At 37.5% G+C, this 23,019-nt stretch overlaps 1 protein-coding gene across 2 annotated transcripts in view; it reads left to right on the top strand.

Annotated features, from left to right (window-relative positions):
- CCDC148 (coiled-coil domain containing 148) overlaps positions 1-23,019 on the top strand; it is a 312,951-nt gene that overhangs the window by 140,657 nt on the left and 149,275 nt on the right. For both annotated transcript variants that reach the window (XM_037848948.1, XM_037848947.1), the window contains 2 exons: positions 6,021-6,116; positions 6,197-6,378. In XM_037848948.1, the coding sequence (XP_037704876.1) occupies positions 6,021-6,116; positions 6,197-6,378 (278 nt within the window). The remainder of the gene's footprint in view (positions 1-6,020; positions 6,117-6,196; positions 6,379-23,019) is intronic.

Here is a 23,019-nt window from a genome sequence, read left to right as displayed (position 1 = left end):
AACATTCTTTTATGCAATCCCATTAAGCACAGCTAAGAAGTACAAGAGATTCAACAATGATACAAAGCTTACATTCTATATTTCCTTTTCCTTATGTCTCAACTGTGTTCCTTTGAGCCTCCTGTCCTCCATCCTCCAATCCCATCTAGGTTCATCCTTTGCATTCAATTGTCATCTATTTAGACTTTTTTTTTTTTTTTCAATTGTGGAAACATATATACAACCTAAATCTTCCCATTCCACCCCCTCCCTAGCATTCCATTAGTGGGATTAATCACCTTTAGAATGTTGTAATGCTCTTTCCCACCATCCATTACTAGAAATTTCTCTTCACCTCAAACAGCAACCCTACACTCATTTCTTAACTCCCCATTGCCCCTTCCCCCATTTCCCTTAACCCATACTCTACTTTTCATCTCTATGGTCATATTCTCTGATAATTTCTTTGTGTTTACTGTGGGGCTTAAAATTAACCTCTTAAATCCATAACAGTCTTGTTTTTCTTTGATACCACCTTCACTTCAATAGGACATATAAACTATGTTCCTATACTCCTCCATTCACCCACCTTTATATAGTTGTCTAAAATTACATATTTTACATTGAGTTCAAAACCACTGATTTGTCATTAGAGTTTGTGTATTTTATATCATGTAGGAAGTAAATAGTGGAGTTATAATTAAAAAATTATTGACTTCTATTTGTATTCCATTGTGGTTGGAGAATGTGCTTTGAGTATATTCAAAAAATTTTTTTTTAATTTATTGAGGCTTGTTTTATGTCCCAGCTTATGGTCCATTCTGGAGAAAGATCCATGATCACTAGAGAAAAATGAGTGTCCTGGTGATTTGGGATGTAAGGTTCTATATATCTCTGTTAAAATTCTCTATATCTCTTTCACCTTTCTTTGTTTCTCTGTTGGTAGGGCTCTCTTTAGTATCTGAAGTAGGGCAGGTCTTTTATTGGCATACGCTCTCAGCATTTGTTTGTCTGTGAAAAATTTAAGCTCTCCCTTTGTCATATTTGAAGGAGAGTTTTGCTGGATAAAGTACTCTTGGTTGGAAATTTTTCTCTCTCAGAATTTTAAATATGTCATGCCACTGCCTTCTCGCCTCCATGGTGGCCACTGAGTAGTCACTACTTAGTCTTATGCTGTTTCCTTTGTATGTGGTGAATTGCTTTTCTCTTTCTGCTTTCAGAACTTCCTCCTTCTCTTCAGTATTTGAGAGTCTGATTAGAATATGTCTCGGAGTGGGTTTATTTGGATTTATTCTATTCGGAGTTTGCTGGGCATTTACGCTTTGTGTATTTATATTGTGTAGAAGGTTGGGGAAGTTTTCCCCAGCAATTTCTTTGAATACCTTTCTAGGCCTTTACCCTTCTCTTCCCCTTCTGGGACACCATTGAGTCTTAAGTTTGGACGTTTTATTTTATCTATCGTATCCCTGAGATCCATTTTGATTTTTTTGATTTTTTTCTCCATTCTTTCTTTTGTTCTTTCATTTTCTGTTCTGTGGACTTCTAGGACACTGAGATGTTGTTCAACTTCCTCTAATCTTGTACTGTGAATATCCAGAGTCTTTTTAATTTGGCCAACAGTTTCTTTTATTTCCATAAGATCTTCTATTTTTTTATTTACTCTTGCAATATCTTCTTTATGCTCTTCTAGGGCCTTCTTTATGTCACTTATATCCTGGGCCATGGTCTTCTTGATGTCCTTTAAATCTTTTGCCATGTTTTTGTTCCTCGATTGTAGTTCTTTGATTAATTGTGCCAAGTACTGTGTCTCTTCTGATATTTTGATCTGGGTGTTTGGAATTGGATTCTCCATATCATCTGGTTTTATCATATGCATTAAGATTTTCTGTTCTTTTTGGCCTCTTGGCATTTGTTTTGCTTGATAGGGTTCTTTCAAGTTGTAAAAAAAAGATACCAATCTAATTTTTCAGAAACACAGTTTGGTGGCGTACCCTTTCTCTAACTAACCAGCAGATGGCGTCTGTGAGTCACCTATACCTCTCAAGTCAGTTCTCAACCTTGTCCACATAGTGTGTGGGGAAATGATTCTTGTGGGGTTCAGTTGGAGAACTCAGTTTGGGTGTGTTGCCGGAGCCGTCTGCCCTGAATGTGGGGCATGTGTCCTGGTGGTCAGGGAGGAAGGGCAGCTTTAATATTCAAATCCCCCAGGTTCCCAGAGATTCAAGGCCACCGCAAGAGTCTAAGCCTTCATTTCAGTTCAGCCCCAGACCCTCTCTCTCTCTGTGCCACAAACCACCAGACTTGGCGTAGCATCCCTGGGTTCTCTGAGCGGGGCCCCCCTCCAGCCGCGATCCTCCAGGACCTCTGCTGAGGGAATGCTGTGCTACATCACCAGTGTGTGCCGTCCCTCAAGGGAAGCCCCGGGCTGCCGGGCCGTGCAGGGGCGCTCTTAGCCTGATGCAAAGATGGCCGAATGGGGTGTTTCAACCCCCCCCCTCCTCGCACAGTTCCTCCTTCCCAGCTCTGGGACAACTGGGGGGGCTCTGGGCTGTGGGCATGGCCCCAGGCAGGAGTTTATCCAGCCCTCCGGGGAGCCAGCTGCTAGCCGCGGGGTTTAACCAGTCAGTCTCCAAACGCCAACCCCTGGTTTCCCCACACCGCTGCGTGGTTTCGGGTCTTCCAGCCAGCTTACTCACTCATTTCAGAATGCAGACTCCCGGTTTCACCAAGTATACGGCCCCTGTGGTACTAGCAGACCTCGTCCAGCTGGCGCATCACTGTAACCGGTATTCTGGGTCACTTTCTAGTTTTTATCTAGTGTTTTTCACAGAGGTGTTTTTTTGCCCTGTCTCACCTAGCCGCCATCTTAGTTTCTCTATATTTTCTAAACAATATAACTTCTACAGTCAGTTTGTTCAGACACCACAATTACACAGAACTTTGAATAGGAAGTGAAATATGGTAGGTTTGTATAGGTTAGAGTGAAATAGCAACACATCCCAAAGTAATTTGGGCAAAAAATAAAAATATATATGCAGGGCCCCCCTGAGGAGCTGGGGGGAAAATGCAGAAATGTTGGACTTCCTCACCTGGATTGTTGCTGATGTTCTCAAAAAACACTGAGGACTGAAGGTTTGGTATGCCAAGCCCGCTATCTCGGGCTTGCCCTTAGCTTGTACTGCAAGGAGAGACTAAACCTGCTTATAATTGTGCCTAAGGGTCTCCCCCTAAGAACCTCTTTGTTGCTCAGATGTGGCCCTCTCTCTCTCTCTAGTTAAGCCAACTCATCACGTGAACTCACTACCCACCCCCCACAAGGGACCTGACTCCCAGGGGTGTAAATCTCCCTGGCAATGCAGGATATGACTCCTGGGGATGAATCTCGACCCAGCATCCTGGGACTGAGAACATCTTCTTGACCATAAATGGGGATGCAAAATGAAACAAAATAAAATTTCAGTCGCTAAGAGATTTCAAATGGAGTCGAGAGGTCTTTCTGGTGGACATTCTTATGCACTATATAGATAAACCTTTTTAGGTTTTAATGTATTGGAATAGCTAGAAGTAAACACCTGAAATGACCACACTCCAACCCAGTAGCCTTGACTCTTGAAGATGATTGTATAACAGTGTAGCTTACAATGGGTGACAGAGTGATTGTGAAAACCTTGTGGATCACACTCCCTTTATCCAGTTAATGGATGGATGAGTAGAAAAATGGGGACAAAAACTAAATGAAAAATAGGGTGGAATGAGGGGGATGATTTGGGTGTTCTTTCTACTTCTGTTTTTTATTATTATTCTTTCTGGTGTAAGGAAGATTTTCAAAAATAGATTGGGGTGATGAATGCATAACTATATGATGGTACTGTAAACAGTTGATTGTACACCATGGATGATTGTATGGTATATGAACATATCTCAATAAAACTGAACTTAATTTAAAAAAAAAGTTATTACAAACCAAAAAGGTATTGGCACAAGGACAGACATGTAGACCAATGGAATTGAAATGAGAGTTCAGAAATAAACCCTTACATTTATGGCCAATTTATTTTTGACAAGGGTGCCAAGTCCACTCAATGGGGAAATAATAGTCCCTCCTACAAATGGTGCTGGGAAAGCTGGATATTCATATGCAAAAGAATGAAGGTGGACCCTTACCTCACACCATACACTAAAATACAGGCAAAATGGATCAAAGTCCCAAATATAAACTCCTAGAAGAAAACACAGGGAAGCATTTTGGGAACTTGTGTTAGGCGATGGTTTCCTAGTCTTTACACAAAAAGCATGAGCCACAAAAGAAAAAAATTGGTAATTAGGACTTTACCAAAATTTAAAATGTTTACTCATCAAAGGACTTCATCATGAAAGTAATAACTCAACCTAGAGACTGGAAGAAAATATTGGGAAACCATATATCTGATAAAGGTTTAATATCCAGAATATTTAAAGAAATCCTACACTCAGCAACAGAAACACAACCCAATATGAAAACAGAAAAAAGACTCCAATAGATGTTTCTCTAATGAAGATTTACAAATGGCCAAAAAGCACATGAAAAGATGCTCAACAACATTGGCCATTAGGAAAATGCTAGTAAAAACCACACTGGATATCATTTCATACCCACTAGAATGGCAGCTATTTAAAAAACAAAACAAAACAAAACAAAACAGAAGAAAACCAGAGTTGGAAAAGATGTGGAGAAATAGGAACACTTATTCTTTTTTGGTGAGGATGTAAAATAGCACAGGTGCTGTGGAAGGTAGTTTGGCAGTTCCTTAGAAAGTTAAGTATAGAATTACCATATAACCCAGTAATTCAACTTCTAGGTATATATCTGAAAGAATTGAAAGCAGGGATTAAAACAGTTATTTGTATACTGATGTTCATAGCAGCAGCATTCACATTTGCCAAAAGGTGAAAGCCACTCAAAAGGTGGAAACAATCCAAGTGTTCATCAATTAATGAATGGATAAACAAAATCTGTATATGCATACTATGGAATACTATTCAGCCATAAATGGAATGAAGTTGTTGTACATGTGACAACATGGATTAACCTTTAAGACATGATGTTGAGTGAAGTAAGCAAGATACAAAAGGAAAAATATTGTATAGTCTCACTGATATGAAATAATTAGAATATGCAAATTCTTAGAGTCAGAAACTGGAATACAGATTACCAGAGGTCAGGATGTGGATAGGAAATGGGGAGTTAATTGGTACATAGTTTCTGTTTGGGGTGATGGAAAAGTTTTGGTAATTGATGGGTGTGATGGTAGTACAACTTTGTAAATGTAATTACCACCACTGAATTACATATTTGAATGTGGTTAAAAGGAGAAATTTTAGGTGTATATATGTTACTAGAAAAAAAAATTTAATCCCATTGGACTATGCAAAATAAACAGTAAATCCTAATGTAAACTATGGACTATAATTAATACTATAATTATAGTAGTATTGTTTTATCAATTGTAACAAAGGTACCACACTAACGCAAAGTATTAACAATAAGAAAAACTGTGGAGGGGTGGTTTATGGAACTCTGTATTTTTTTTTGAATGATTTTTCTGTAAAACTATAACTTCTCTACTAAAAAATAAACAACAACCAAATAATCAAAGCCCATCAATATACCTGGGAATTCGAAGCAAGGATGCAAGAGAAGGAAGGGTTGATTGCATCTGAGACACTCTGGTAAGCTCTCTGCCTTATAACAAACAAAATCTAAATTGGGTGCAGAATTGCTATGTATTTGCGGTAGTTGCCAAGCCTGTTTTTGGGTTAGGCTTCTGGAAGCCCTGTTGAGGCTCTTCAGTTTAATGGGCACTGTCTGGCTGTGGCATCTCTTGAACTCTCTTCCACAGGTCCTCAACTGGACTTTCTCTTACTTAGTATTTCACCCTTTATTGGCTTTTAAGAATAATTCATGTGCTTTTAAAAATATTTATTTTATATTTATATTTCTCTCAAATTGGTTGAAATGCAATAATTTGCATTCTATAAAGGTTGTTCAAAATGTCTTATAGGTTGACTTTGTGAAGAAACAACTGAAAGCTGTTTTTGAAAGACTCAACCTAGAGCAACAGAAAATAGAAAATGATCTTTCAGACTGGAGTATGAAAGTAAGTGTGGTGCTGACAGTAATTGATTTATTAAATTGTCATTTATATTAAATAAAATAATAACAAAATTTTTTTTTCAGATACAAGGTCATTTTTTGGAAGAAAAAAGTAATCCTCTTAGTAAACTGCCCATGGAATTAGAAACTTTGGAATGCCCTTACCCTGATTTAAAATCTTCAATCCTTAATGAGTTCTGGAACTTTATAGAGAAATATCAAAAGAAACTTCAAGATGTTGATCTTCAGTTAGAAGACATATACAGGTGATGATAAAATGACTTGAGTCATGCAGATTTTTACAGCTACATTTTAATTTTTGTTGAGGATTGCCTTACTTCTGGTTTATTGTTTCACAGTTGCTATGTGAGTGGAATACAGTCAATCAGTAAATGTTTAGATTGACTATTTTTTTAAAATTCAGATTTATTGAGATATTGTCACATATCATACAATCATCCGTGGTGTACAATCAACTGTTCACAGTACCATTCACTGTGCATTCATCATCCCAATCTATTTTTTGAACATTTTCCTTATACCAGAAAAGTAAAATAAGAATAAAAAATAAAAGTAAAAAAAGAACACCCAAATCACTCCCCCCACCATATTTTTCATTTAGTTTTTGTCCCCATTTTTCTACTCATCCATCCATACACTGAATAAAGGGAGTGTGATCGACAAGGCTTTCACAATCACACTGTCACCTCTTGTAATCTACATTGCTGTACAATTGTCTTCAAGAGTCAAGCCTACTGGGTTGCAGTTTGATAGTTTCAGGTATTCTAGCTATTCCAATGCACTAAAACTTATAATGGGTTATCTATATAGTGCATAAGAATGCCCACCAGAGAGACCTCTCGACTCCATTTGGAATCTCTTAGCCACTGAAACTTTTGTTTCATTTCGCATCCCCCTTTTGGTCAAGAAGGTGTTCTCAATCCCACGATGTTGGGTCCAGATTCATCCCCAGGAGTCATATCCTGCATTGCCAGGGAGATTTACACCCCCTGGGAGTCAGATCCCACATAGCGGGGAGGGCAGTGAGTTCACCTGCTAAGTTGGGTTAGCTAGAGAGAGAGGGCCACATCTGAGCAACAAAGAAGTACTCAGGGGGAGACACTTAGGCACAATTATAAGCATGTTTAGCCTCTCCTTTGCAGTAACAAGCTTCATAAGGGCAAGTCGTGAGAGAGAGGGTTTGGCACACCAAATAGCCAGTCCTCAGTGTTTGTGAGAACATCAGCAACAGTCCAGGTGAGGAAGCCCAACACCTCCGCATTTTCCCCCGGCTCCTCAGGGGGCCCTGCATATATATTTTTTCTGTGCCCAAATTACTTTGGGGTGTGTAGATTGACTATTTTTTTAATGGAGAGGATTGTTTCTAAAAGAATTTCTCTGAAATAATGGGTTTTAAGATTTTTAGAAGGTTAAAACATTTTGAAAATACTCCTCTTAGTGGTCTCTTTACTGCTCAGGTAAGAAATAGTTTTCAAATTTTTTAGTAACTATGAATTTTTGTTTTAAGATACGAAGTTCCTCTTGAGTGATTACTCAAAGATCAGTTCTAATAATTGATTACAATGAAAATGTAACTCTGGAATTATGTTACCTGCAGTCCAGTGTCATTTTGTCCCATGGCAAACAAAGACTATGTTTTCTAAAAGTTTTTAAACTTTCTCTTAGATGTTAATGTGCAAGAGTATGTATAAAGTGGCAAATACAGTAAATGATTAAAAGTTAAGTTTTGGAATGGGTTATCTTCTCTAATTTAACTTCAATATTGAAATTCTTTTAAAGAATAAACACAAAAATGCCTCCCTAGGCCAGATCATTGCTCTACCTTATGAAGGGACTGTATATGGTATTTCTGGGAGACCTTTTGTAGGAAAACATACCTTTTTTCTATTGTATTGACCTCAAAAATTTCCCAAAGAATATACATTTAAAAAGAAAGGAAAACTATTGAAGGAATACCTTTATAGGTAAATTAAAGCTAAAAGACTTCTAATTTGAAATGGAAGAAAATTAATCCGACAAATATTATATTTCTTATATTTGTTAAAGAATTGCCTGTGAACAAAGCACCTCTGTAAGAAACTACTAGATTTAAGAAATGAGCAATAACAAGGAAAACCTCAAATCCTTCCAGGTAGAGTGCTTTGCTTTGATTGCTTCTTGATCCAAACTCTTCAATTATAATCTACTTGTCTCAGCACAATTGTAGGTGAATACGGTTAACCCTAGGTAACTTCTGAGTCTTTCCTGACCGTAGCTTCTTTCTGACACTTCTGTGGGACACTCATGTTTTCCTCCCCATAAGCTTTTGGTCTCCTGAGAGCCCCTTCCAGTCTCCTATTCTTTCTCCCTTCCTCCCTTTGTTTCTTAATAGTTTGCAATAAAGCTGAGGAAAAAATTAATAATATATCATTTACACTTGTTGATTGGTTAATTAATTACACTTTAAACTCAGTAACAGTACAGTGTTAACTCAGCCATGCATGTCATTTTTTTAAATTCAGTTTTATTGAGATATATTCACATACCATACAGTCATCCATGGTTTACAATCAGCTGTTCACAGTACCATCATATAGTTGGACATTCATCACCCCAGTCTATTTTTGAACATTTTCCTTACACCAGAAAGAATCAGAATAAGAATAAAAAGTAAATGTAAAAAAGAACACCCAAATCATCCCCCCATCCCACCCTATTTTTTATTTAGTTTTTGTCCCTATTTTTCTACTCATCCATCCATACACTGGATAAAGGGAGTACGATCCACAAGGTTTTCACAATCACACTGTCACCCCCTGTAATCTACATTGTTATACAATTGTCTTCAAGAGTCAAGGCTACTGGGTTGGAGTTTGGTAGTTTCAAGTATTTACTTCTAGCTATTCCAATATGTTAAAACCTAAGAAGTGTTATCAATATAGTGCGTAAGAATGTCCACCAGAGTGACCTCTCGACTCTATTTGGAATCTCTCAGCCACTGAAGCTTTATTTCATTTCATTTCGCACCCCCCTTTTGGTCAAGAAGATGTTCTCAATCCCATAATGCCAGGTCCAGATTCATCCCCGGGAGTCATATCCTGCGTTGCCAGGGAGGTTTGCATCCAGGGAGTCAGGTCCCACGTAGAGGGGAGGGCAGTGAGTTCACCTGCCAAGGTGGCTTAATTAGAGAGAGAAGGCCGCATCTGAGCAACAAAGAGGCACTCAGGGGAGACTCTTAGGCACAATTTTAAGCATGTTTAGCCTCTCCTTTGCAGTAACAAGCTTCATAGGGGCGAGCCCCAAGACAGAGGGCTCAGCCATGCATGTCATTTTAAGTCTCTAATTGTAAAATGCAGCTTCCCTCTTCCCTTCCAATCCTGAACTTGTTAAAAGAGATTTTAGAATGCACAGGACAGGAAGGAGGCATGTAATCAGGCTGATTAACTGGCTACCAGGGAAGTAAATCTGACTCTGTCCTTTTAAAGCAAGTTGGCTGATCATGGTCCTTCCTTCCAGATCACACTTTGTCCCCCTGTGAAAGCTGACTGAGACTGTGGTGTTCCTATATCAGCAGCTCCTAAATATGGAGGAGTCTGCCTGAGTACTCTGCAATGACTCCTTTCCAGAAAGACCTAGGCTTCCCAGACCATCTTCCTACTTTCCTTTTAGCCTAAACTCAATTTCTGCTCTACCTTTGTGCAATCCTGTGTCACTAAGAAATGTGCATATTTTACATTTCTGATACGTTTGCTGTAATTTTAGTTAGTGGTTAATGATGTTTTCTTACTGTAACTCCCCTAATCAACTGCCTGTGATCTGGTTATGAAATTTCTGAAAAATAACAGTGAAAGAATTATATCCACTTCATTGATAGAAATATAATTATAAGTCTTATTAGGCATTCTGAATTAGTAAGAACCCTTCTACTCAGGGAACTTATGGTCTTGTTGAAGGTACTTAAGAAAGCTCAATTTCAAAATTGGAATACACTGCTATATTAGAAGAGCACTGTAAGATTACGTAGAGAATAAGATGAATAGACATCAACATACTAAGATTTCTGCAGAGGGAAGCACTAAGGGTAAACTATCTTAGGAAGTCTTGATGGGAGAAGTAAAATTCACTATAGACTTTAAAGAATGAGTGGGGTAAGAACAGGCAGAAGGGCGATTAAATAAATAAATTCATTGAAGACAGAATTATTTATTAGCTATATTCGTATCCTTAGCACATAGCACACTCCTGGCACATAGTAACTTCTAAATAAATGCTTGTTCAGTTGAGTTGAATTGAAAGTGAAAACCATGAAGGTGAGAGTGGCAAGAATGCATATTATAGCAGCAGTCAGAAAACTATTTTAGAAGAATATGAGGTTCATAAATTCTGCTTCTAGCGTATGATTACCTAGAATACATTGTATATAATCTATGTTTTACTTGAAAAATATTATTGCATAATCATATAATGTTAAATGGTGGGCTCTACTAAACTCCTTGGGAGGTGTATAATAATCGAAACAAGAATATGGCCTTGACTTTGAGAAGGCTTGGAATATTTGGGGGAAGCAGCATATACATATGTACCTCAACTAAATAAAACTTATATGCAAGCATCAACTAGAGAGACTACTTTTATAAATGTGCCAGCAGTGAATGATGTATTGATAAAAACTGAATGAGGAAAATATTGGCACCCTATCAGGCACAAAAGATTAAAATCTTTAATATATAAAGATACTTTATAAGTTATGTGAAAGATGAACAGCCAAAAGAGCAAAGGGAATATGGGAAGGTTTTGAGAAGAAGAGTATCAAGATCTGACTTACGTTTTAGAAAGTCAGCTGTGTGTTTCAGATGGAGTTGGGGGAGGGAACAAGAAAAGAGTATATACTTACGATGATACTGAATGGACACTTAAGAAGCTATTGAATGGATACTTAGGAACGTTAGAAATGATGATGGATTGAATCAGGGAATGGAGGTGGTGAAAAATATTCAGGTTTTAGAGATATTTTAATAATAGAGCCAATAGCCTCTGCTGACAGATTTCATGAGGCATGAGGAAAAAGACAGCAACAAAGGAATACTCATACTTTTGGTTGAGCAACTGGAAGGATAAAGTTGCCATCAACTGAGATGGGAAAGGCTGTAAGTGAAGCAGGTTTTGGCTGTAGGGACAATCATGCATTCAGGTTTGGACAGGTTGAACTTGAGATGATGTTAGATATCTAAGTGGAGATTTCGTTTAGGCAGTCCAGTCAGCTTTATGGGTTTGAGTTCAGGAGAGAGATCTGGGCTGGAGATACATATTTGTGAGTCAACTACATGAGATTGGATGTGATTACCAAGTAGTAAATGAAGAGAAAGAGAAGCTCAAATACTGACACCCACCAACATTACGGTGTCAGAAGAGGAAGAACCATCAAAGACACTGGGAAAAGGCCTGCAAGATAAGAAGAAAACCGAGATTGTGTGGTCCTGGAAGGTAGGTGAGAAGGGAGTGAACAGCTTTGTCAACTGAGAGGGTGATCTGCTCAGTAAAGGCTGCTGCTAAGTCAAATACAACAGAACTGACAATTAACAGTTGGCTCTAGGTGGAGGTCATTGATGACCATTTTCATTGAAGAGGTGGGAGAAAATGCTTGATTGAGGTGGGTTTGAGTGAATGGGAGGAGACAAATAGAAGACAATGAGTATAAAAAAGTTTTTCTGCAAAGGGGAGCAAGAAGTGGGGTGAAATTTATTTTGCTGTTTGCATTTTTGTCTTTTTTTTTCTTTCTTTTAACTTGATGCTGATGAGAATAATCTAATAAAGGGCAAACTTGGCTTGATGCAGAGGCGGTGGTGGGGGGGTGAGTTGGGGGGAGGCAGATTTGCTGAGTGATGTCCTGGAGTTGTGAGAGGGGTTTTGATTTAGTACTCAAGCAGAGGAATAAGCACAGGTGGTTCATCTACTACAGTAACAGGTGGGGAAGCAGGGTACATGGTGCAGATTCTGGGAGGTGAAGAGATGTCATGTTGGCAGTTTGTGGAATCTGGGCTATTGTACATATAAATGACTAAGAAACTTATGAAAACCACTCTACTCATCAAAGCTTTGAAAATTAAAACAGTACTTAAAGTTTTACCTATAAAATGGTAAAACAAAAGCATTTTACCGAGTTAGAAATAGTATGGGAGAAATGGGCATTTTTATACCTGGTTCATATATAAGCTTATTTGGAAGGTAATCTGACAATGTGTCATCAAAAATCTTTATAAATGTGAATGATATTTGTTCTTTGAGAAATGGTCATTAAGGAAATAATCACAGAAGTGAAACAAATAAGTGAACAAGGGTGTTCAACATTTCTTTGTTGTTGTTCCTCTTTAATGTGGCAAGAGTTTCAAAATTGTGCAAACAGCCAACTATGCTGGCTTGAATCTGTTATGTACCACATAAAAAATTATGTTCTTTAATCCTGTCTTGTGGGGGCAGCCCTATTGTGGGTGAGACCTTTTTGATTAGGTTGATTCCATGGATATGTGACCTACCCAATGGTGGGTGGGACCTTTTGATTAGATTATTTCCATAGAAATGTGACCCTGTCCATTCAAAGTGGGTCTTAATAAGTTTACTGGTCCTCTATGAGAGGATAAAAAACAGAGATGTTTTGAAGAGAGCAGAGAGATGCTTAGAGAGAAAATGCCCAGAGACACTTTGGAGACAGCCATTGAAACCTGAACCAGGAGAGAAACTAAGAGATGAAATTCAGAGTTTGCCTCAAAGAAGCTAAGAAAGGCCCCCAAGAAATGCCCTGGGAAAAACAAGCAAGGATGCACAGGAGCTGAGAGAGAGAAACTAAGACAGAAGCCCAGAGACATTATGGAGAAAGCCATGGAAACCAGAAGCTAACCCTGGGAAAGGCCCAGCAGACTTCGGCCATATGCCTTCCCATGTAACAGAGGAACCCCAGATGCCATCAGCATTTCTTCAGAGAAGCTTTAGCAAACCAACAAATAGGGGATTAGCTGCATCAAATATGGTATGTTCATACAGTGAAATAGCACAATGTCATTAATAATTTCATAAAAGAATTTTTAATGACCCAGGGAGTTGCAATGTATTGTTATGTCATTAAAAAACAGGCCACACAATAATCTGTGTAATGTGGGTCCTCTTTTTTTATTTTTTTTACTTTCTCTCTGAAAGTGTTACATCTATGTCTATATAGCTGTAAAAAACAGTGTGGAAGGTTATCCATCAAAATAAATAATAAAATAGTTATCCTCAGGTGGTGAAATTATAAATAATTTTGTCATACTTGTTCTTTCTATTTTGTAAAGCAAAGATAGAGGTTTTTAAAAATCTAAAGGGTAAAGAGGAGACAACTGGTATTTGATGAGTGTCTATTACATGAGTTGCACATGTTACTTTAATCCTCAATTCAACTCATTAAAAAAAATCTCTTTTACGAATGAAAAACCTGCAGCTCAGAGTGAAGTAAGCAATTTCCTGAAGGTTTCTGAGCTGGTAAATCCCACTTCAAATATTTACATTTGCTAGGGTGTTGGTAATTCAGGTTGATTTCTAGATCAGCCCTGTTTGATAGAAATATGATACAAGCCACAGCTGTGAGGTGCATATGTAATTAAAACTTTGAGTAGCCCTATTAAAAAGGTAAAAAGAAAAGATGAAACTTATTTTAACAATATATTTTAATTCAATAATTCTAAAATATTATAATTGCAAAAATATATTCAACGTTTAAAAATTATTAGCGAGTTCTTCTATTTTTTTTTCATACTAAGTCTTTGAAATCTGGTAGGCATTTTACACTGACACCGCACTTCTTAATTTGAACTGGTCACATTTCAAGTGCTGAAGTCAACTGCGGAATAGCCACATGTGGCTAGTGGCTACCATCTTGGAAAGCATAACTTTAAAGGAAACTCTTTTACTAAAAGGATTTTTTTAAAAAATTTAACTGCAATCAGAACTTTTTCTTCATTCATTACATTTGGGAAACTAGATTCTATTTGTTCTGTATTTCAATAGTAGCATGAAGACAAATGTAGCTGCTTGTTTTAAGTTTAAATGAGATTGTGACTTTAATTTCTTAACATTTGAATGAATTAATTGTACAGACGAAGCATAATTGTCTGATGCTCCATTTAGCTATGTCAGATCTGAAGCTGATATGTGTTAACAGCTATAGAGCCATAATAATCTACTTTATTGGATGATAGGTATATTAAAGTTTATATTTTATTAATTCATAATTATTATTTTATTATGTGGGACCTAAATCTGAAGGCTATCTAAAAGCCACACTGATTTGGCCCTTCTGTGTATAAATTGCCAAGGCCTGTAGTATATATTTTTCCAGCTAAATTATTTTAATTTAACCTACTTGTTAGTAGCTTTTGAGGTAACCCTTTAGTAGCCTATTAGCTTTTACTTTTATTTATAATATCTTTTCATCTTATTACAGAGATAATTATATTTTTTAGAGAAAATTTTTAAAATAGAAGTAACTTATGAGAAGAACCTAAAAATTGTCTACACTCCCAGAACCCAGAGATATCCTCTGGTAACATTTTCTATATTTCAGATGTCTGTATATTGTATACAAAACTGAAAAAAATACAGAACACGTATTTACCATTTTTCCTGTATATGAGTTATATCTAATATCATTCATTCTTTCAATAAATGTTTACTGAATTTTTCTATGTTCTGGGTCACTATAACAAATATTCTTTTAAAATATACTTTTTTTAAAAATTTAGTTTTACTGAGATATATTCACGTACCATGCAGTCATACAAACATACTATCAATTGTTCACAGTACCATTATATAGTTGTGCGTTTATCACCAAAATTAATTTTTGAACATTTTCATTTCCACACACACAAAAATAATAAGAATAAAAATTAAAGTGAAAGAACAATTAAAGTAAAAAAGAACACTGGGTGCCTTTTTTTTTTTTTGTCCCCGTTTTTCTACTCATCCATCCATATGCTGGACAAAGGGGAGTGTGATCCACATGGCTTTCCCAACCACATTGTCACCCCTCATAAGCTACATTGCTATACAATCGTCTTCCAAATTCAAGGGTTCTGGGTTGTAGTTTGATAGTTTCAGGTATTTACTGCTAGCTATTCCAGTTCATTAGAACTTCAAAAGGCTTATCTATATTGTGTGTAAGAGTGCCCACCAGAGTGACATTTCTGCTTCTTTTGGAATCTCTCAGCCACTGAAACTTATTTCATTTCATTTCACATCCCCCTTTTGGTGAAGAAGATGTTCTCCATCCCACGATGCTGGCTCTAGATTCCTCCCCAGGAGTCATATTCCACGTTGCCAGGGAGATTTACACCCCTGGGTGTCAGATCCCACGTAGGGGGAGGGCAGTGATTTCACCTGCCAAGTTGGCTTAGCTGGAGAGAGAGGGCTACATCTGAGCAACAAAGAGGCATTCAGGAGGAGACACTTAGGCACAATCATAAGCAGGCCTAGCCTCTCCTTTGTAGTAACAGTCTTCCCAAGGGCAAGTCCTGTGATAGAGGGCTCAGCCCATCAAACTGCCAGTCCCCAATGTCTGTGAGCACATCAGCAACCATCGAGGTGCGGAAGCTCAACACCCCTACATTCTCCCCCAGCTCCTCAAGGAGGCTCTGCATATTTTTTTCATTTTTTTTTTAAATTAACTATTAACTAGATCAAAAAGAATTAAAAAAAAACATTTCAAACAAACTAAAACACGGGAGTAAGAAAAAGACAACTAACCTAAAATAACTACTTTACTTCCAATACGTTCCTACTCTACCCCAAGAAAATAACCTAATATAGCAATATTTCTGTGAACTTGTTCCTACCATACCTGTAGTCATTCCTGGGCATTCCCAGAACAGTTAAATTTACCCATGATAGCTTATCTGTTCTTATTGGGTTATTGATCCCCCTTCACTAATTGCTGTCTATCGCTAGGTCCCCTACATTCTACATTATAATCACATTAGTGGACATGTTTTCATGTTCAAGTGGTAGCATATAATATTTCCCTTTTTGTGCCTGGCTTATTTCGCTCAGTATTATGTCTTCAAGGTTGATCCATGTCATATTTTTCACGACATCATTCCTTCTTACTGCTGCGTAGTAGTCCTTCCTGTGTATATACCACCTGTTGAAGGACATTTGGGTTGTTTCCATCTCTTGGCAATTGTGAATAATGCTGCTGTGAACATTGGCATGCAGATATCTGTTCGTGTCACTGCTTTCATATCTTCCAGGTATACACCGAGAAGTGCAATCACTGGATCAAAGGGTAACTCTGTATCTAGTTTTCTAAGGAACTGCCAGACTGTCTTCCAGAGTGGCTGTACCATTATACAGTCCCACCTACAATGAATAAGAGTTCCAATTTCTCCACATCCTCTCCAGCATTTGTAGTTTCCTGTTTGTTTAATGGCAGCCATTCTAATTGGTATGAGATGGTATCTCATTGTAGTCTTAATTTGCATCTCTGTAATAGCTAGTGAAGCTGAACATTTTTTCATGTGTTTCTTGGCCATTTGTATTTCCTCTTCAGAGAACTGTCTTTTCATATCTTTTGCCCATTTTATAATTGGGCTGTCTGTACTATTGTAATTGAGTTGTAGGATTTCTTTACATATGCAAGACATCAGTCTTCTGTCAGATACATGGTTTCCAAAAATTTTTTCCCACTGAGTTGGCTGCCTCTTCACCTTTCTGACAAATTCCTTTGAGGTACAGAAGATTCTAAGTTTGAGGAGTTCCTTTTTATCTACTTTTTCTTTAGTTGCTTGTGCTTTGGGTGTAAGGTCTAGGAAGTGAACGTCTAATACAAGGTCTTGAAGATGTTTCCCTTATTATCTTATAGGAGTTTTATGGTACTGTCTTTTATATTGAGGTCTTTGATCCACTTTGAGTTAATTTTTGTGTAGGGTGTGAGTAGGGTCCTCTTTCATTCTTTTGGATATGGATATCCAACTCTCCCAGCCCCATTTGTTGAAAAGACTGTTATGTCCCAGTTCAGTGGCTTTGGGGGCCTTATCAAAGATCAGTCAGCCGTAGATCTGGGGGTCTATCTCCAAATTCTCAATTTGATTCCATCGATCAATATGTCTATCTTTCTGCCAGTACCATGCTGTTTTGACTACTGTGGCTTTATAATAAGCTTCAAAGTCAGGGAGTGTGAGTCCTCCCACATTGTTTTTCTTTTTTAGGGTGTTTTTAGCAATTCAAGGCATCTTCCCTTTACAAATAAATTTGATAACTAGCTTTTCCAGATCTGCAAAGTAGGTTGTTGGAATTTTGATTGGGATTGCATTGACTCTGTAGATGAATTTGGGTAGAATTGACATCTTAATGACATTTAGCCTTCCTATCCATGAACATGGGATATTTTTCCATCTTTTAAGGTCCCTTTCTATTTCCTTTAGTAGAGTTATGTAGTTTTCTTTGTATAGGTCTTTTACATCTTTGGTTAAGTTTATTCCTAGGTACTTGATTTTTTTTAGTTGCTATTGAAAATGGTATCTTTTTCTTGAGTGTCTCTTCACTTTGTTCATTTCTAGCATATAGAAACATTACTGACTTATGTGCATTAATCTTGTATCCCACTACTTTGCTAAATTTGTTTATTAGCTCTAGTAGCTGTATCGTCAATTTCTCATGGTTTTCCAGATATAACATCATATCATCTGCAAATGATGACAGTTTTACTTCTTCCTTTCCAATTTAAATGCCTTTTATTTCTTTGTCTTGCTGGATTGCCCTGGCTAGCGCTTGTAGCATGATGTTGAATAACAGTGTTGACAGCGGGCATCCTTGTCTTGTTCCTGATCTTAGAGGGAAGGCTTTCACTGTCTTGCCATTAAGTACTATGCTGTCTGTGGGTTTTTCATATATGCTCTTTATCATATTGAGGAAGTTTCCTTCAATTCCTACCTTTTGAAGTGTTTGTATCAAAAAGGGCTGTTGGATTTTGTTGAATGCTTTTTCAGCATCTATTGAGATGATCGTTTGATTTTTCTCTTTTGATTTGTTAATGTGTTGTAATACATTCATTGATTTTCTTATGTTGAACCATCCTTGCATACCTGGAATGAACCCCACTTGGTCATGGTGTATGATTTTTTTAATGTGTCCTTGGATTCGATTTGCAAGGATTTTGTTGAGAATTTTTGCATCTATATTCATCAAGGAGATTGGCATGTAGTTTACCTTTTTTGTAGCATCTTTGCCTGGTTTTGGTATTAGATTGATGTTAGCCTCATAAAATGTGTTGGGTAGTGTTCCATTTTATTCAGTGTTTTGAAAGAGTTTAAGTAAGATTGGTGTCAGTTCTTTTTGGAAAGTTTGGTAGAATTCCCCTTTGAAGCCATCTGGCCTTGGGCATTTATTTGTGGGAAGTTTTTTGATGACTGATTGGATCTCTTTGCTTGTGATTGATTTGTTGAGGTCTTCTATTTCTTCTCTGGTCAGTCTAGGTTGTTCATATGTTTCCAAGAAATTGACCATTTCCTCTACATTATCCATTTTGTTGGCATACAGTTGTTCATAGTATCCTTTTATAATTTTTTTTAATTTCTTCAGGATCTGCAGTAATGTCACCTTTTTCATTCATTATTTTGCTTATAAGGGTCTTCTCTCTTTTTGATTTTGTCAGTCTAGCTAGGGGCTTGTCAATCTTGTTGATCTTCTCAAAGAACCAACTTTTGGTGTTATTTATTCTATTTTTTTTGTTCTCTCTGTCATTTATTTCTGCTTTAATCCTTGTTATTTCTTTTCTTCTACTTGGTTTAGGATTGGTTTGCTGCTCATTTTCTAGCTTCTTCAGTTGCTCCATTAGTTCTTTGATTTTAGCTCTTTCTTCCTTTTTGATGTATGTGTTTAGTGCTATAAATTTCCCCCTCAGTACCACTTTTGCTGCATCCCATAGGTTTTGATATGTTTTGTTCTCATTTTCATTCATCTCTACATATTTAGCAATTTCTCTTGCTATTTCTACTTTAACCCACTGATTGTTTACGAGCGTGTTGTTTAACCTCTAGGTATTTGTGAATTTTCTAAGTCTCTGATGGTTATTGACTTCTAATTGTATTCCATTGTGGTCAAAGAATGTTCTTTGAATAATTTCAATTTTTTAAATTTTATTGTGTCTTTTTTTATGTCCCAGCATATGATCTATTCTGGAGAAAGTTCCGTGAGCACTAGAGAAAAATGTGTATCCTGGTGATTTGAGATGTAATGTTCTATATATGCCTGTTAAATCAAATTCATTTATCAGATAGTTTAGGTTTTCAGTTTCCTGTTTGGTCTTCTGTCTGGTTGATCTATCTATAGGAGAGAGTGATGTGTTGAAGTCTCCCACAATTATTTTGGAAACATTCATTGCTTCCTTTAGTTTTGCCAGTGTTTGTCTCATGTATTTTGTGGCACCTTGATTGGGTGCATAAACATTTATGAGTGTTATTTCTTCTTGTTGATTGCCCCTTTTATTAGCATGTAATGCCTTCTTTGTCCCTCATAACATCCTTGCATTTAAAGTCTATTTTATCTGAGATTAATATTGCTACACCTGCTTTCTTTTGGCTGTAGCTTGCATGAAATATTGTTTTTCCATCCTTTCACTTTCAATTTCTTTGTGTCCCTGTGTCTAAGATGAGTCTCTTTTATGCAAAATATTGATGGTTCATATTTTTTTATCTTTTCTGCCAATCTATATCTTTTAATTGGGGAGTTTAATCCATTTACATTCAATGTTATTACTGTGAAGGCATTTCTTGAATCAGCCATCCTATCCTTTGGTTTATGTTTGTCAGATTTTTTTTTTTCCCTTCTCTCTTAATGTCCTTTAACATACCCATACTGAATCTCTTTAGTAATGAAACTTTCTCCATATCTCTCTTTCCTTTCTTTGTTTCTCTGTCAGTAGGGCTCCCTTTAATATCTCAAGTAGGGCAGGTCTCTTGTTAGCAAGTTCTCTCAGCCTTTGTTTGTCTGTGAAAATTTTAAACCCTTCCTCAAATTTGAAGGAGAGCTTTGCTGGATAAAGAATTCTTGGTTGGCAATTTTTCTCTCTCAGATTTTCAAATATGTCATGCCACTGCCTTCTCACCTCCACAGTGGTCACTACTTAGTTTTATGCTGTTTCCATTGTAAGTGGTAAATTGCTCTTCTCTTGCTGCTTTCAGAACTTGCTCGTTCTTCTCAGTATTTGACAATCTGATCAGAATGTGTCTTGGAGTGGGTTTATTTGGATTTATTCTATTTGAAGTTCATTGAGCATTTATGATTTGTGTATTTATGTTTTTTAGAAGGTTTGGGAAGTTTTTCCCAACAATTTCTTTGAATACTCTCTCTATACCTTTACCCTTCTCTTCCCCTTCTGGAACAGCAATGAGTCTTGTATTTGGATGTTTTATATTATCTATCATATCCCTGAGGTCCATTTCAATTTTTTTTTCAATTTTTTCCCCATTCTTTCTTTTGCTCTTTCATTTTCCGTTCTGTCATCCTCAAGGTCAGTGATGCACTGTTCAGCTTCCTTAAGTCTTGTACTATGAGTATCCAGAATTTTTTTAATTTGGTCAGCAGTTTCTTTTATTTCCATAAGATCATCTATTTTTTTTTTTTTATTTACTCTTGCAATTTCTTCTTTATGCTCTTCTAGGGTCTTCTTCATGTCCTTTACATCCTGTGCCATGCTCTCAGTTTGCCTTTAGCTCTTTGATTAATTGCTCCAAATACTATGTCTCCTCTGATCTTTTGATTTGGGTGTTTGGGTTTGGGTTATCCATATCGTCTGGTTTTTTCATATGCTTTAAAATTTTCTGTTGTTTTTGGCCTCTTGGCAGTTGCTTAATTTGGTAGGGTTCTTTTAGGATATGTAGATTTATTTAAACATTTATCTCTAATCTGTCAGATCTACAGCTTGGTGGCGTACACTTTCTGTAACTAACCAGCATGTGGCATCCACAAGTCACCTATTCCCCTCAAGCCAGTTCTCCCCAACTTTGTCTTTGTGGTGAGTGGGGGTCTGAGTCTTGTGGGGGTCCAATTGGTGCACCAAGTTTGTGTGTGTAATCGGTGCTGCCTGCTCTGAATGTGGGGCATGTGTCTGTGCGGTTAGGGAGGGAGGGCAGCTTTAATAATCAAATCTCCCAGGTGTTCCTGGAGATTTAAAGCTGTTGCAAGAGCCTAAACCTTCAGTTCAGTCTCACCACAGATTGTCTCTGCTGCTGACCCGCAAGTCCTTGGTATTGGCGTATGGTCCCTGGGACTTCTGAGTGGGTCGCTCTTCCAAGCCGTGCCCTCCCAGGGCCTCTGCTGAGGGAAAGCTGCTATGTCACAATTAATTGCTGTCCCCCAAGGGAAGTTCTGGGCTGCAGGGCCATGTAGGGGAGTTCCCAGCCTGCTGAAAGGATGGCTGTACGGGGTGTGTTAATTTCTCTTTTCGCAGAGCTCTGCCGTCCCAACTCTGGGACAATTAGCTGTGGGTGTGCAAAGGGCTATTTTCTATGCCACATATTGTGGCATGTGTGTGTGTTGTTGGAAACACTTCCTGTTGCACTGGGTTATTTGGTGAGTTTTGGGCTGTGGCGCTGGCACTGGGCAGCAGCGTTCCCAGCCCATCAGGATGATGGCTGTAAGGGGTGTGGTTATTTTCCTCTTTTGGCTAACCTCTGCCTTCCTCACTCCAAGACAGTTAGCAGCAGGTGTGCAAAAGGCTATCATCCATGCCAGATATTGAGGCGTGCCCACAGGTTGTGGGGATGCAGTTTCCGTCGTGCTTCACTGTGAGGTTCTTGCTGCCATATCCGCAGCTGCTTTTGGATTTTTAAAACTAACCAGACTTCAAACACCAACCCTCGGTTTCCCCAGACTGCAGTGTGGCTACCGGTTATTCAGCAGGCTTACTCACTCGTTTCAGAAGGCAGACTCCCGGTTTCACCATGTGCACAGTCCCTGTGGGTTTAGCAGAGCTTGTCCAGCTGGTGCATCACTGGAACTGGTGTTCTGGGTCACTTTCTGTCTTTTATCTAGTATTTTTCATGGAGATGTTTTTTTGCCCTGTCTCTTTTAACCACCATCTTCTGGAAGCCCCCTACAATATACTTTTTAAATTAACTGCTTTGTATTAGTCAAATATATTGTTCTCTCTTTTTACAGTTTTTTACTTTGTTGTCAAACACTAAAAGATCTCATTTACCTTTTGAGGGAAACATTTCTAAATTATTGAAATACAAACATTGAAATTCTTTTTCAGTGTTTAGAAGCCGTCAAATAAGATTTCACTTTTCTTGCTCTTCCTGAAAACTTTAGTAACTTTGGTACAATCTTTGAAGAAAGTTGATACTTTGCAAACTTAAGTTTTCTTTTTTATTAGATATTTGTTTACCTTGTGTACTGAATGGAAGGAAAAAGAAGGTAAGAGGGAAGGTGAAGCAATTGCTTCTTTGATTTGGGGCTTTATGTCACTTGCTTCATCTTTTGGACTTGGTTATCAGAGCACTGGATATTGCTATCATGTGAATATCACCAGTGTTTTATTCATGTTCTCTTTCTCTATTTTTCATTATTAATCTAGTCAGCTTAGCTCTGTCACTATCTTTAGTTGGAAGTTTTACTAAAAGGGAAATAAATCTATGCATAATTTTCATTATAAACCTGATTCTTCCCTTATTTCAAAGTAAATAAACTCTATTGCTAAAAAATGATGAAACAGATAAAATCCAACAACAGAAACCAGCACTCAAGGAACAGTGAGTGACCTCACAAATTATTTTAAAAATATTTGAAATAAACAAAGACCTGTGCATGTGGCTATTGCTTAAAGATTATAAATGAGAAAAAAGAGAGGAAAGAGGCATAATAGATAACTGACATAAGCT

Source organism: Choloepus didactylus, chromosome 9 (assembly GCF_015220235.1).
Source record: "Choloepus didactylus isolate mChoDid1 chromosome 9, mChoDid1.pri, whole genome shotgun sequence".
In the NCBI taxonomy this organism is placed as follows: domain Eukaryota; kingdom Metazoa; phylum Chordata; class Mammalia; order Pilosa; family Megalonychidae; genus Choloepus; species Choloepus didactylus.
The sequence above is the reverse complement of the archived record's forward strand: the minus strand, read 5'-3'. Positions and strand labels throughout refer to the sequence as shown.